At 47.1% G+C, this 16,649-nt stretch overlaps 1 protein-coding gene across 1 annotated transcript in view; it reads right to left on the reverse strand.

The window, feature by feature from the left end:
- The window catches only part of TALDO1 (transaldolase 1), a 33,466-nt gene extending 18,497 nt beyond the window's left edge, over positions 1 to 14,969 (reverse strand). Inside the window, exons 1-2 of the mRNA XM_088470999.1 lie at positions 14,769 to 14,969; positions 4,506 to 4,629 (exon numbers count right to left, since the gene is read on the reverse strand). Coding sequence (XP_088327125.1) covers positions 4,506 to 4,629; positions 14,769 to 14,871 — 227 coding nt within the window. The 5' untranslated portion in view covers positions 14,872 to 14,969. The remainder of the gene's footprint in view (positions 1 to 4,505; positions 4,630 to 14,768) is intronic.
- Positions 14,970 to 16,649: the final 1,680 nt, after the last annotated feature.

The raw sequence follows: 16,649 nt of genomic DNA on the forward strand, positions 1-16,649 counted from the left end.
CGCTGATATGGCCGGAAGATTGCGCTCCGCCCAAACCAGGATCCGAGAGACCTCTACGAGAGCCGCCCGACTGCGAGTTCCTCCTTGCCTGTTTATGTAGGCCACGGTGGTAGCGTTGTCTGACTGGACCTGCACCGGGCGACCCTGGAGAAACCGCTGTGCCTGCTGGAGAGCATTGAAGACCGCACGGAGTTCCAAGATATTTATTGGAAGCTCCGCTTCTGTCGGCGTCCACCTGCCCTGAAACAAGTGTGGACCCGAAACTGCTCCCCAGCCCCGAAGACTGGCGTCCGTTGTCAACAGGACCCAATTTGGAACCCAGAACGGACGTCCCTTGTTGAGGTGGGTCGTCTGTAACCACCACGCAAGGGACAGGCGAACCTCCGGGGTGAGCACAATCGTCCGGGACTTCAGAGACTGAGGCAGCCCGTTCCACTTGGACAGGATCAGGTGCTGCAGAGGTCTGGAGTGAAACTGGGGGTATTCCACCATGTCGAACAGACACCATGGAGCCCAGTAACCTCATCGCCTAGTGTAAGGACACCCGGCGACTGTGCAGACAACTGCGCACCCTTGACTGTAAAGCAGAGATCTTGTCCTCCGTCACGAAGATCCTTTGCTGTCCAGAGTCCAACAAGGCTCCAAGATGCAGAATCCTCCGAGACGGGATTAGAGTGGACTTCTGCCAGTTGATTAGCCAGCCGTGCCGTTGCAGCAGTGCAATGGTCAGGTCCAAGCGGCGTAACAGGAGCTCTGGAGATCCTGCCACCAATAACAGGTCGTCCAAATACGGCAACATGCGGACTCCCTGCAGCCGCAGAGAAGCCGCCATGACCGCCATCACCTTGGTGAAAACACGTGGTGCTGTTGCCAGGCCAAAGGTAACGCCCGAAACTGGAAGTGGTCGCTGCGGATTGCAAACCTGAGGAACTGTTGATGGCGCAAAAGAATAGGGACATGCAGGTAAGCATCCTGTATGTCCAATGACACCATGTAGTCCCCAGGTTCCAGCGCTAGAATGATGGACCGTAGGGTCTCCATCCGCAACTTCGGGACCCGCAAAGACTTGTTGAGTGCTTTGAGGTTGAGAATCGGACGATATGACCCATTGGGTTTCTGTACCAAAAATAGATTTGAATAGAAACCCTGGCCCCTCTGGGAGAATGGAACAGGCACTATAACTACAGCCTGGAGCATAGTGTGCAATACCTTCCGCAGCTCCGTAGCCTTGTTCCGGTCTGATGGTAGACCCGTGGTGAAGAATCGAGCCGGGGGTCTGTGCCGGAAGGAGAGGGCGTATCCGTGGGAAACCACCTCCAGAACCCAAGTGTCTGTCGTAGTGGTCGACCAACACTGGGCGAACTGTAGCAGGCGGCCTCCCACCCTGGGATCCCCCAAAGGGAGGCCCTGACCGTCAGGCCGCAGGCTTGTCATCTGGCTTGGGGGCCGGACGTCTGGTACTCCATGCCTACTTCCGGGGCTTGACCGATTTCTTAGGGCCAGCCTGTCGAGGAAACGACTGTGGTTTGGGCCTGCCCTGGGCCCTAGATGACCGAAAGGACGATGGTCCAGAACCAGAAGGAGCAGCGGCCGACGGGAGACAAGCAGATTTGGCTGCCGCCAGCGTGGCCACAACCTTATCCAGATCCGGACCGAAGAGAACTTCTCCGGTAAACGGCAACGCTTCCAGACCTTTCTTGGAATCTGCGTCCGCCTTCCAGGATCGCAGCCACAAGGTGCGACGAGCAGCTACCGCTGCTGAAGAAATTCTAGACACCAGAGTACTAATGTCTAGAGCCGCCTCGTTGATGTAGGTGGCCGAATCACGGAGATTGCCAATCAACTCCGCCTGTTCGGCCGGACAGTCGGATTCAAAAGAAGCCTCTAATGAATCCGCCCAGCGCTCCATCGCTCTGGCAACCCAGCAAATGGCCATAGCCGGCCGTGCTGCCCCCCCTGCAAGGGAATAAGCGGACTTCAGGCAGATTTCTACCTTGCGGTCCGTAGCATCCTTAAGGGAGGACATGGGTGGCATCGGCAATGTGGCACTACGGACAAGACGGGTCACGTGAGAATCCACCTGTGGAGGGGATTCCCACTTAGCAAAATAATTATCCGCGAACGGATAAGCCACCGCCAGGCGTCTCTGCGGCTGGTATCTTTTGCCAGGTTGTTTCCACGCCTCCTCTAAATGGTCCACCAACTGACCCGAAAGAGGAAAGACTGTGGCATCGCCCTTCACATCTTTGAAAAAGGCATACTTAGATTTAGCCGCTGGGGGAACTTCGTCCTCAATCACCAAGGCTGTGCAGACCGCCCGAATAAGTCCAGGAATATATACTTTGGACTTCGCATCAGCGTCCTTAGTATGGAGAGGTTCCTGATCGTAAGGATCCAGAATCTCCCCATCATCAGACGTCCCTTCGTCATCCTCATAAGGAGCGGACAGACGCCACCGGCCTTTTATGAGGCCGCATCACAGACTCCCCTTGCAACACATCCGACAAGTGCTGTACAGAACTCGTCAGGGAGTTAACCCACGCTGGCTCCTGAGAACCCGGGAGCGGGGAAATAGGGAGACTGTGGGGTACCACCAATTGTCGTGGGAACCCCTGCATGGGTGACGACACCACAGACTGCTGGGACAAACCCATCGGAGTAAACGCGGGCTGCGGAGCTAACTGACCCACTAAAGCTGTTAACGCCTGAGCGAAACAAGCCCAGGGCGGCTCCTGTACCGGTGCTGTAACCGTAATAGGCCGCGCCATGGACAAACACTGCGGGCAAAGGCCCTCCGCGCTACCCTCCCCCTCCGCTAACGGTACTTTGCACGTGGTACACTGTAGCCGGAGGAGAAAATCACTTTCAGACATGATGGCACCACGTATGTGACCTCTCACCAATTAAGTATTAAATAGGCGAGAGACCACCCTGCAGCACCGCACCGCAAGGGCTTTAGCAGAAAGAACAGGGACAGTAATAAAGCTGACAGTTTAGAGAAGAATAGTTACAGGCAGCGCTAGCACAGTCACATACAATGCAGAGAAATAACAATTCCTGCACTAACAGCGCTGATCACTCAACTACACAGACACAGGGCCTGGTAGGACAGCGCTGCATACACAGACCTGAGCCACAGCGGAGGAGAGGTATGCGGGGGGACCCAGACCACGATGCTTCTGTCCAGCGCTTCCAGCAGCGTTCACCATGCGTTCTGGAGAAGATGGCCGCCGAGGAGCAGAGAGGAGGCTGGCCTGGGGGAGGAGCGCTGCCACAGGACCAGTCGGCAGCATGCAGAGAGGGCTGTGTGCAGCGGGGGAGGCGCCAGCTGTGAGACAGGGAAGGCGCGCTCCCCTGGCATGCATTTAACCCCTGGGACGCCGCAGCGCTACCGCTCTGCTGCGGTCCGCTGTCCCAGGGGGTAGTGGAAAGCGCAGGTTGGTCGCCTGGCTCCACGCTGCAGCCAGTCCCCAGGGAGCCCCCTGCCTGGGGACTTAGGACCATGTGACCAGCGGGGACCCACCGCGGGACCCCGCTGCTTACCTTTGTCCCCCTTGGATCCGGCCATGGTCCGGAACATCTGGGGTCACCGCTAGCTGTGACCCCAGATGCTCACCAGCATCCCCGGGTCGGTACCGGCGTTCTGGTACCGGCGGGGGTGTAGGGAAGACGACATGGACGTCAGGACTGACTGTCCATGCTGTACATCCAGATGTGCAGCCACAGCTGCACTGAAGAAAGCTTCAGGGGCTCTTCTAGTCCCCACTCCGACAGGTGCACCCGACGCCGGCCGGGCACCAAACTAAACTGGGGTGCCTTGGCTCGGGGGCGGGGTATAGGAGGGGGACCCTAGTGCATCCTGGGAGGCTGAAAAGCTTAACTCTATGGTGCCCAGCGACTGACGTCACACCTATACCCCAAGGTATCCTGTGGATACCCTATGGACCCTGAAGTAGAAAATGTGTTTACCCAGCGATCCAACAGGCAACACCCCCCGCTGACAGGCCAATGTATCGGGCGGCCGGTACACATTAGACAATCCAGTGCCCAACCACCTGATATGTCTGTCCGTGCTGCATGGAACAATCAATCGCATCATGATGAGCTGCGTGTAGGGCCAAACCGACGACGCGGTTGACTATCCCACAGAGCGCGCCATCCGACAGTGGGTACACACTTGACAATTTGTCGTTCTGAGACGTCAGAATCTGGCAATTTTCTCAAAATAACGCCAAGTGTGTACCCAGCTTACGTATTCAAGTATATTGTACACTCTAGAAGGCAAGCTGTGTAAACAATTACCTTTCAATCTTCAGAATGTGCAACTTGATAAGGGGCATTTCCTATGTCAATATTTACCATCTCCATTTCCAAACTAATTGCAGGAAAATAACTCCGGGATCCATTATACATTTTGATTTACCATAATTTCTAAGCCTTACTTGTATGGAATAAATTGACTGTATGCTTTCTAGTTTTATCCCATATTTTCCTATGGCACTTACCCACCAAGCTTTTTCCCAAACTGCATCGCATCTTCTACTAGGTGTTTGTAGTCTGGCATTTGGGCTGCTGCCAGTATCAGCGATGGGTTAGTGGTGGCATCTTGTGGTTTGTATTCTTCAATAGCTGTGGGACAAGGACAGTCAGTGACATCATAGCTGTGCGCAGTTCAAAGTTCTCATTCATTTGTCAGAGCCCCGGGATGAAAACTGATATGTAGATGCTACAAAAGCAATGGGCAATTCGGCAGCTATGTACAGAAAGAACCCTGCCAATTACCCCATATTGTAAACAAGAACTCACTGCTCTCAAAGCTTTCATGCTACCTTAAAATTATATTGGTTAAAAAAAAAAAATCAAATCATATTGTACAAGATTTGCAGATAGATTTTATTATTTTTAGCTGCGTTACATTTGGAAAGCTTTTGTTACACAGCTAAAACTGGCGGCGTATAGCACAGATTAGTGTTACTGAGAGACAAATCGAGCAGTGATCACTGAAACACAAAGGCGCTGTTTAACGTGGAACTAAGAAATGGGAGCATGATTGAGAGCTATAAATGTACTCTACTGTCCCATATATAGAGAGCATTTTACATAAAACTTCTTTGCACAAATTGCCTGTAAAGCAAACAGGTTAGCAGGCAAAGAAACAGACAGCAAGCTATTGAATAAAGGCTATGGCTAAAGTTGTGTAGTAGGCTTTCAAATAAATCTAATGCTGGGTACAGACTTGGCAGACGGGCGGCATTTAAATTTGCCCACCCAGTAGTAATGTCAGTGTCGGCAGGTCAGTGCAGCAAGTGTACAGGTGGGCAACAGGTCAGCCATACACACATGCACCAATATATCAGCATCTACTGTGCTACAGGGCCAACCTGATGTCTAAACATTGCCCAGACTTATCGGGTGTACACACACCTGCCGATGCACTCACGACACGTTTTTCGATAGATGCAGCAATATATGAAATGTGAACCCATTTTAACACTAATACATATTAGCCAGAGTTATTCTGGTCTGTCAAGAAATGCAAATGGTTATGCCTTGACAGCAAGTTTGGTCAGGTTGAGCCTAACTTGTTATATTTGAAATATTTAAACCAATAATGTCTCCCTAGAAAATGAATAACCTTATGAGGTACACATTTGTCAAATGTTTTTTTCAGTAACGGTTCCGCTATAATCCAATTGGCAGGGAGCCTGGGGTAGACTGCAATTTGCTATTCCAGTCAAAGTCAGACTAATCCTTTATTTTTTCTGCATCTCTGAGACAGCCACTTTGCCTGAGGTAACCTTGTTGATCTAGGTGTGTACCCTATATATGTAATCCAGGCAGACAATGAGAAGTGTTACTCACAGTGACTATGCAGAAAGACTGGGCATTGCTGACACAGGAGGAAGTACTCATTTACAGCAGGAAGCCATGATAGTTTCCCAACATTGCTTGTAACATTAAAAATGAGATACTTCCTTTATGCTTTTAGCATAAGTGTCCATGAAGTAATGTAATACTTCCTACAAACAAAATAAAACATTAATAAAACATTAATAAGGAGGTCTAGGTGCCATTCCCAAGACTTTAACTAGGCCATTGTGCCTTTAAAACAAGGATATTTAAAAATCAAAAAAGGCACCAACAATGAATTTAGTCACCTTCCAAGTGGATGAAAATCTTAAAATAAGAAAGGACCAAAGATATATCAAAACTCAGAAAGTGGAAAGAGAAAGTAGCAATCAGCACCTACCTCAGTTTTAAAACAGCCTGTACCATGACCGTTATGCTGGGGGTGCACTAGACGATATGTTGTCCAATCTGGCAGATCAGACGACATTGTCCACGTTGGGCAGGGTGTACCTGCTACGTCACTGTGCGCGCTCACATGTCCGATGGGCAATGTAGTCAGCGGGGGCCATCGCTCCCGGCATCGGCAAGTGTGTATGTGCTTGCAGATGCCAGCATCCTCTCACACCAAATCTCTACCTTAGCAACAATTAAATGTTTCTGTATTGAAGTAGTAACTAGCCTGCACTTCATTTTGGACAGTGTTAGCGAGTCCCCTTCAATCAGTGATTAGCAAGGCTGGATAAGGCCACATGGACGTGGGGCTGATAATTATCAAGGGTCTATTGTGAGAAAATGCGGTGGTGTGATCAGAGGTGTGGCCAGTGCCATGTGGCGTGACGGCCAGTGTTTCTCAACACCAGTCTTGTTGACACCCAACAGGTCACACTTACCAGACCACCTAGCAGCTGCACAGGTATATAACTAGCTGTCAATTTAAAGACCCACGAGTCCTTGAAAACATGAACTGTTTGAGGTCCTGAGGACAGAGCTTGAGAACCACCGATGTACATTACTTCTTACACCATCAAGTCTAAGGTATACCCAAATAAGTAAAAATATATATTTTTTTTAAATAATTTTGAGGAAAATAGAAATACAAATTTAAATTCTTATGATTTATTGCCAACGATGTGACCTGCCAAGATGCTGGTCTTCACTCCGTCATGAACAAGGGTCTATTTTTATGTGGAGGCCTGGGGCTGCAGCTCATCCACCCCACTGTTAATCTGGCCCAGATTTCTAGTGAAACCAGCATAACATTAAAAACAAAGGCTACTTTACAGATTACGATTTACCAAAGTGCCTCCTTGGCTCTCCTTCACAGAGGCTCCCAAACTGTGTTTTAGAGATCTATGGTTGATTTGATTTAACCACCTGTGCTCAACCATGTATCTCTCTAAAACCTGAACTGTTGGGGTGCCTTGAGGACCACATTTGGGAATCTCTGCCATAACACATTGAAAAATGGCCAACTCAACTACTTAAATCCTACGTGTAATACTACAGTCACAGCCAACACCAGAAGTTTCCAAATCCAAAATTCTGTCTACACAAATCCACAACTGATGCCCGGAATACAGGGGGAAGCTCCCAGTGAAGGCTGGATAATATGAAATGATCTAGCACCAGCTACCCTAGAACTTGTGCTATTCCATAGCTTAACCTGCCTGTAAAACCAAAGTTAAAGTAACTGCTTATACAGGCTTATGTTTACCGTGCTTCTAACTGAGGTTGTAGAATTAATAAAAACACATTACAGCTACTTTTATAGGCACACGTTCGATACATGCTTCAACTATTTCAGGGAAGGAGAAACATCCAACAGTGTCAGCCTTATTAGCCTAGTACAGTATGCTACTATACTACAAAGCAATGCTGTGCCATCAATAATAATGCCCTGACCCGGAACACAATACTGTAAAAGCTAGGGGCAGCTGATAAGTGCCACATGGGAAGAAGCAGGAAAGTCTGTTGGCTATAATCAGAAGATCTGGGCAAAGGAGAAAATTGGATAGATGAGATTTAGCCTATGTTACAGCTGACAGTACAGATGTGTCCTGCATCTAGCCTCAATACACCACGCAGCGCAACCTGCTCAGTGTGAGCCGCCAGGTCCTGTGGTACTCCGCTAGCTTTGGGCATCTTTTTTTGCCAAAAATACATCTAAGTTGCAATGCGATGCAGCTAGGACGCACCAGCAGACTGCTGATTAAATGGATATGCGTCACTTATATCTGTGTGCACCAGAGTCTGTATATGAACCACAACGAAACTTGGAATGAAAAAAAAGCAGCAGCCGCTACATTGTAGCACTTTGTACACAGATTCAGAGTCAGTCGCACACAGATATACAAGTGCCGCATATCAGATCTGCCAGTCTGCTGGTGTGTCCTAGTCACAAGCATTGCAACTTAGAAGCATTTTCGTTAAAAGATGCAAAAAAGATGCCCGACGACAACAGGGCCTCACAAGAACTGGCGCACAGATAGGGGCTTTCTAGCACGACTGCAGCCAAGACGTATTTTGAGGTACAATTGCCGGTGCCAATCCTGAGAAGGAAAGCAGAAATGTGTGGAAAATCAGTGGATTAGACACCCTAACCAGGACTTTAGACTGTTTAGCCGGTACATACAGCTAAACCCTGTCTAATTGGGCGTGACAAGCGCAATATTAAACAATTTAATAGCTACAATGCGCTCCCATTAATTATCACTGCGCCCAAAACAACTGAATTGCCCTTAAATGTTATGCTTGTGTTGTCTATTGTGCTATAAAATATAAAAACTAAGTTTGCAAACCCACAGTAACCCAGCTCTAAAGTCACAATGTACAACACTGTTTATACACCAGCGCAGCACATTACATAATCTGAGGTATGCAGCTGGAAGGACAGTACAACTTACATCTACTGGGATGTTCATAGTACAGTAACCAAAGGCAAGTAGCTGCAACATGCTATAAATTAAGTTACACAAGGTGATAAATGTGTGTAGGTAATATTTGGGTACCAGTATTTAATAAAGGGCTGTACTAAGAGGGCTCCTCTGAGTTAAACACCAGATTTCCATGTGACAAGCATGCCTATCACTAGTGGAGGTCAGCAGGCTATTGCTAGCACACTCTTACAGTATGTGGGATTACCAGGGAATGATCTGGTCAGTAGCTGACACTACAGTCATGCATACAAGCACAGGATTATGGGATGTGCGCACCACTGTACACATGCTCATCACACTCTGAAAGCCGAGGGGTAGTTCAATTTAATAAAAAAAATTAAACCTTTTCCTCAGAAATAGAAGCAGATCAAATAAGCTCCTATATAAAGTTTGCGATACAAAGCTGTTATTGCAAAATGTATAATGTAAGGAGCATAGACATGGATGAGCTAAAGGCAGCTGCTCCACATGTTAGTGACCGACAACATGTAAGGACGCCCTATTACACTAGCATGCATCAAGAACTACCCTAACCAAGAAAACAAACTTCAGCTAAGCTTGTGTACAGCAGTAGTTACACCCAAGGCAATAATGCCAAGCTGCACCTGATGTGGGTGTGTACATCAATTCTCATTTAGCTGTTCTGGCAGCCACACATCAATGATAAGGCATAATAAGGTAGATTGGCTTTTTCTACCTCCTCCAACCTTCAGTCCAGGAACATTGCTGACATTTTTTGCAATGGCAGTGCAAACAAGCACACCCCTAATACCACCACTATTACCCAACAGCTACCACAAGGCATTGCTATGTAACTGGGTGCTGTAAACTAGTTTGGCAACCTGATCTTTCAAACTTTCCACAGAATGGGGAACTTAAGAAATGTTGATGAAGACTGTCCAAAACGTATTGTTCTTTCAGTCTAATGCCGCATATCCACTTGCAGATAGTGGAAGGACAGTACGATTACAACATTGTAATCGTACAGTCGTTCCTCATCCCCTGTAGGGCCTACACTGAATGATATGTCGTTCAGTGCAGGAACCCACCATGTCCTCAAGTATGACAGGGGCATGCCTTGAGCACTGATGTACACCTTAGATGTGTCATGTTACACTGCAGTGTTTAGAGATCGGAGCTCAAGTCAGCAGCAGCAAGAGAAGACAATGATGCAGGTAGGAGAATCAATGGACACTGAAGCTTAGTGTAGTGAGGGAGTGTGTGCGTGAGTAGGGGTGAGAGGCTCCCAGCACTCAGCGACCCATCTCCATGTGTGCCTCCCCAGCCACTGACCTTACCGCATGTCCCTGTTCATTACTGGCTGACATTAAAAATCCACAGGTGGAACAAATTATTTCACTTGTGATTCTATGAGACCTGTATAACCTGCACTGTTAGGGCAGAATTCAATTGTTTGAGAGCACCCGATCTCCCGTCTATAGCGACGCAAGATCGTGGGGTGTTATTCAATTAATGCCAATTATCACGCTGATCGCATCCATAGAGAATGGGTTTAGCCATGTAAAACACCTGTCTAGACTTTAGAGCCACACTGGGAGCCCAGATCAGAGGCATCTAAACAAGTCAGCAGCTGCATTTCCATTCACTGCCATACTGTCCCATATAGCACATTATGCAAAGCTATTAGTCTTCTGCAACATGAGCAAATTCCCAGCTAGCAAAATCAATTTGCAGTAGTGTTACAGTAGGGTCCACTCAGACCTTAAGTTTTCCAACCATAAGTACTCTATATAGGGAATAATCAATAGAGGAAAAAATCTTCAAGATAATCAATGTTTTATAGGCTACTGCATATTTATAAAAAAAGTCAGGATATCCCGAAAAAAAAATAATGCAGTTTTCATGGGTACGATATTAAGCATTCCTGAGAAGTATCTATAATGATTGCAAAATACGCGCTATAGCAAGTTTTTACATGCAACAGGCAGTAGCGCAGTCAGTTTTTAAAAATGAGCGGGTAATGCAGAACGTGCTGCAAGTCACTGACCTGTGTGAGCCACATCACCCAACAATCCTCAGCGTCTCCCCAACTAATCACTACTGGCAGCGTCTCCTCGTCCATTCGCCACCTGGGCCCTGCCGACTCCCACTGCCTCCTACTCCGTGGCCGCATGGATATTACCTTGGGCTGCCGCTGGTGACTGCAGGGCCTGCTGTTTCTCTCCAGTGAGCCAGCCCTGTGAGGAGAGCCTCAGCGCATGTGACCTGTGGCTGCATTTAATTGGCCCTGCAGTGTCTTGTGATGTGACCCTTCTCCCTACACTTTGGTGTGATCACCAGGAGCCCCATGCTTGTGGGGAGAGAGCCTACTATAGCTAAATCTAGCTCTCTCCAGGCATCCACCTCCCAAACTTCTCACAAGACTACACCTCATCTCAGTTAATCACCATGCAACTTTCCTGACTACAGCAGCATTTTTGGTGGCATCAGGCACCTCCGGCAGCCTGCGCTCCATCCCCTGACTCCTTCAACCAGCACTCTGCACGCAGAATGCCAGGAATGAGTGTACTGCCCAAGCCAGGAGTGATTTGGAGGTCTACACTTGGCCAGGGACTTCCAGCAGCAGGAAGGCAGTAACCACTGCCCCAACTGCTATCTACACTTATCCTCAGCACTCCCTAACCCCCCCAGTAGTGCCCCAGCTACTATCCTGACCCCCCTCCCTACCAGCACTGCCCCCAAAACCCCTACTTTGCCTTAGCAGCCATCTACCCTTACCCACTCCCGACCCCCAGCACTGCCTGACACTAACCCCCTCCTTGCCGCTAGTACTGCTCAAGCTGAATCATATGGTGCGAGATTATAAATACATATTTTCCCTTAGGGTTCCAAAAGGGAGAGCCTCCGAGCATTAAGTCAAACAGCAAAGTATTAGTTGGTTCTGGGTGTCATTCCTGTGTGCACTTCGATTTTCTCCAACAGGTCAAATACAGCTTGGAATACAGATGTGTCACAAATCTATCCTCCGTGCGCTTCAAGTCACGTTACACAACGTGTGAGCACTGTGCGACTCAGTAGCATGGTCTTTTCGTATGACGTTTTCCCTTAAAATGAGTCCTATTCGTAAAGCGATTAGGATGCACAAGCAGCTCCTGCTGATTAAAATATGCAGCATGCCTATATTGTGTGCACCTGCAGGTGTCTCTGCATGTGAAAAGCTACATTAGTGTCTCTGCATGTGAAAAGCTACATTAGTGTCAGCAGCTGTGACACTACCTTAGCATTTCGCATCCAGATACAGCCGCACACAGAATATAGGCATGCTGCATATTTTAATCAGCGGAAGCTGCTTGTGCTGCTTATTCGTGTCACTTTGTGAATAAGACATTTAAGTGAAAAAGACAAATGGAAAGCACACTGCACATCCGAGTTGCTCCACTGCATGGAGGCTAGATGTATGTGGACACATTTGTATGAATTTGCCTAAGATAGGTTTGTGTGATACATTTTAATAGGGCTGAAGCTACTTGGTAAACTGAGGTAGCTGCCTAAAATATTAATGGTTTAAGGAAGCTTAAAGCAGTGATATGTCACTCATCCAGTGCCTTTAATGCGCCTCTGGCACCCAACATGGAATGCCAGCCACTGACAATGAAGGCGAAGCAGCTACTCGTTCCTTAGATGCGATGCTGCCATTCTTCTATGTCACAGTGGGAGTGTGGCGATGGGTATGTTGTCACTGCCAACCACCACTCATTCTGAGAAGCCAAGGACACCTTGCCAGCTAAGAAGCAGCAAGGGGTAGCAGTCTTACCAGCCCTGGATTATAAACTCCACTGTGGTAGAGCTGTGCTTGAGTAACAGTCCAATTCTACAACATGACATGGTGGAACTTTGTTAAATCAATTTATTTTTGCAATTTTAAGGGGCAATTCCATTCAGCAGTATGGACAAGATGTGCTGCAAAGTTCTGGTACGGCACAACACATTGTAAGGTGGTGTACAGAATAAACTTGAAATGTTGACAACTGTGCTCTTTGGTACCTTGCTTAGCACTGAATTATTTTCACTTCTGCCGATAACTGACATTATGGGCCGTATTCAATTAGGCAGCGAAAACGGGTTATCACTGCAAAAAGTCTTCGTTAAAAAAAATGGGGATAAGTTTTCACCATGTAATACATGGAAAAAAAGAGTAGAATTGGGGTTTAGGTGTGCAGAATAAAAAGAATAACCTGCAGCCTTTTTAATGTCCCCTAAAAGTAGTGTGACAATTTAAAAAAATCCCCAGGACACCCCAAAAAATTTACTTTCATTTGGGGGGGGGTGTGTGAAAAAAAAAATAGGGGAACAATGTTTTAAACTAGCTAAATTGATTCAGGGGTGTTCCCATGTATGCGGCAGGTGTTTTCTAGGATGTAGGTGCATTTTCGAAAAATTTGCAAAAAATGACTTTAGGGACTAAAAGTGTGCTTACACCCATTTTCATGTGCCCCAAATTTGTTAAGACAAGTTTTCTCCCTCCCAAAAACCTAAGTGCCTCATTCATACACCTGCCACGGCTATTAACCATGACTACCTTCAACAGCCCAAATCAGGGGTACCCATATTGATCCCCCATGTCAGAACATCTTTAGGGGGGTAAAAGGAACATTTCCCAAAAGTTAAATGGACTTTGATACTTACCACCAGATCCCATTTTCGACGGATCCTAATTGAATACTGGGATAAAGTGGCCACGAGCCCGATGCTTTTTCTGGGATAAAGTAGCAATGATGGGGAAAAGTCCAACCTCAGACTTATCGCCTGTAACTGAATACCCCCCTAAGGCCAATCGGGTTCTGGACTATAGACAGACAGTAATTAGTTAGACAATGTCTAGATAGACACCAGATGTTAGACAGTTAATAGTTAGACAATGATAAAAGTTCAACACAGACAAAGGTCAGACACTAAAGTTAGACATGTAAAAATTTGACATGAAAAAGATCGACACAAAAATGGTCGACTTTTTTTTTTTATATAGAGTTAGGCACTTACCCAGACGGTTAGGCACCAGGAGGGAGGGTTAGGCACCAGGAGGGTGGGTTAGGCACCAGGAGGGAGGGTTGACCATTGTTGAAACGACCATTGTCATGTTGAACTTTTGACCCCGTCGACCTTTTGTACCGGTCAAACTTTTCACATGTCTAACTGTCTGACTTGTTTGTGTCTAACTTTTTCCCCTGTCTAACTACTGACAGTCTAACATCTGGTGTCTATCTAGAAATTGTTTAACTAATTACTGTTTATGGTTGTCTCCAAAGGCCCTCATACATCAGAGATTGATTGCAGCAATCGTGCAATTTCCAATAGATTGAAAAAGGGAAAGATTTTTATACACAATCGATTGCGAATTGCACGATTGCTGCAATCAATCTCTGATGTATGGGGGCCACACCCAGGCCAATCACTGAGCAAAAAAAAGGTTCTAATTCAGATTCCCAGCTGACAGGACCCACACACACACACACAAACATACTGGTTTATTAAGGGTTGAAGAGTCGCAAAGAAAAAACCATTGGGGAAGAGAAACAGATGTAAGTATGCAGAAAGCAGTGAGGAGTGTGGTGAATGGAGGACACTGACAGATGGAAGCTCTATAAGGCTGGCTGGAGAGGAGCATGGGCCAGCACGTGTGAGGGGAGCTGCCAGCTTCTCTTCATCCCACTATGAGAACGAGAATGTAATACCACAGCTGTGATTGGAGAAAGGCCAGTTACATGTGCCTCACACACTGATAGTGATACTATAGTATCTGACAAGTGCAATGTGTGTCCTGTTACACACCATGCTACAGGTATGCGGCGCAACATGGGACGCTCAAGCAGTTGTAGAACTACAAGTTTCAGAATACCCTGAGGTGGCACTGGGCGAATCACAACAGCGGGAGAGCAGAACGTGCGGCATGCATTAGCATGGGGACCCTATGCCGGGGGGGCCCAGACCGCAGGACGTGGGAGCGACAGAAAGCGGTCTCACCATTGAAGTCTCCTGTGTCGGCCACCACCACGGTGTGCTTCTTCAGCTGTTCCAGCACTGACTCCCCCATCCTCTGCTTCTTCGCGGAAACGGAGTTGGACATAGAGCTTAAGGGGTCTCGGTGGGTCCTATATATAGCTGCGGCCGGCGGAGAGGCGCGTGGAAGTCAACCAATGGGAGAGGAGGGCCTGGAAGGGGGAGCGCGCGACCCACCACGCGAGGATGGGAGCTCAGGAGCGAGCTCCGGGGCGTCCACTGACCAATCAGCGAGCGCGGCAGGGGAGCACGTGCTCCAACCCCGCCCACTCGCCTGCCAAGGCTGGGCAAGGGCTGGGGACTTGCCGGCGAGTGAGTGACAAGTTTACCGACCAATCGCACGGAATCCCATAGACAATGTAGCAACATCTGGAGACGTCAATGGGGAATCGGATTAGGCATCCCGCCCCATGCTGCATTCACGGCTTGTTCATTATTTATTAATTTCCTATTGTATTACTTTACTTTCATCTTATTACTCATATCTTATTCTCTTTTTATGCACTTATATATTATTCTCACTTCACATACAGCATTAAAGGCTCTTTTCATCATCACTTAGAGCTGTATTCAACATGGGAGCGAAAAGTCCATGCTGGACTTTTCGCTCCACGTCGGAGCTTTTCCTGGGATAAAGTATCGTGCGCGTGCCCGCTTTATCCCCGTATTCAATTTAAAACCAGCAAAAACGAGACCTGGCGAATTGGGAAAGGCGAAAAAAACGGGAATTTTCAGGAAATAATTGTAGGACCCCCCTAAAGATGTCCAGACGTCGAGGATCACTATGGGTACCCCCATTTTTGCCTGCAGAAGAAAGTCGGGTTTTTAAATAGCTGCGCAAGGTGTTTTTTCCCGACATTGTAGAAGTGATGCAGAAGAGCACTTAGGCCCGTATTCATTTTGATCCGAGCCGCGTTAAGTTAAGTTAATGCGGCCCAGACTTAATGCCGACTTCGCCTGTTATGTAGGCGTTAAAGTATTGCGCGCATGCACGCTTTACCCCGTATTCAATTTGAAAGTACGTGTAAACGGGACCCGGCGATACTTTAACAAGTGGAAAGTACTGTCATTTTTGGGGAAATCAACCTGACACCCCCCAAATGATGCTCTGACATGGGTGTTCACTATGGTACCCCCCGATTTGGCTTGCTGAAGGTATTTGGTGTTTTTAAATGGCCTCAATAGCTGCTAAATACCGTTTTTCTATACCTGATGCAGAATAGTATTTAGGAGTATTTTTCCAGAAAATAACTTATACCAGCAAATTTGGGGTACTTGAAAATAGGAGTCAGCATATTTAAAGTTTAAAACTTTTCCTTAAAGTCGTCAATAGGGCTACTTCCGCCCTTCTCGGCAACAATAGGGCTCGGAAGTAGCCCTATTGACGACTTTAAGGAAAAGTTTTAAACTACGCGAAAGCACAGTATTTAAACACTAATTACTGCTACAAACTAGATAGAGCAGAAGAAGCACTAAAAAGCTATAGCTGTACTGATAAATGGTCTTTCACAGGTGCGCTCCTGTATACAGGAAGTGATGCGGATACCTGACCTTGGTTGAACTCCTAATGGGGTATAAATATATGACCATTACACCTATACACTATCCCCTTGATGAAGTCATAGTACGAAACGCGTTGGGAGTGACTGCTACCTGTCTCATGAACTTCTGAGAGAATTAACTTTTCTACGCACTCAGATAAGCTGCTATTGTTTACAACCTTTTTTCTCTTTTAAATTATTTATGCTGCATTTTTTACTTCTATGTTGGTTCATATAATATGGGCAATTTTACTCTTTGTTTTAAAAATAAATTTTCTTGATTTTTATCTCATTGCATTGGCAC

The sequence above is a fragment of the Taudactylus pleione genome, unplaced genomic scaffold (genome assembly GCF_031769625.1).
Source record: "Taudactylus pleione unplaced genomic scaffold, aTauple2 ptg000109l, whole genome shotgun sequence".
Taxonomy (NCBI): domain Eukaryota; kingdom Metazoa; phylum Chordata; class Amphibia; order Anura; family Myobatrachidae; genus Taudactylus; species Taudactylus pleione.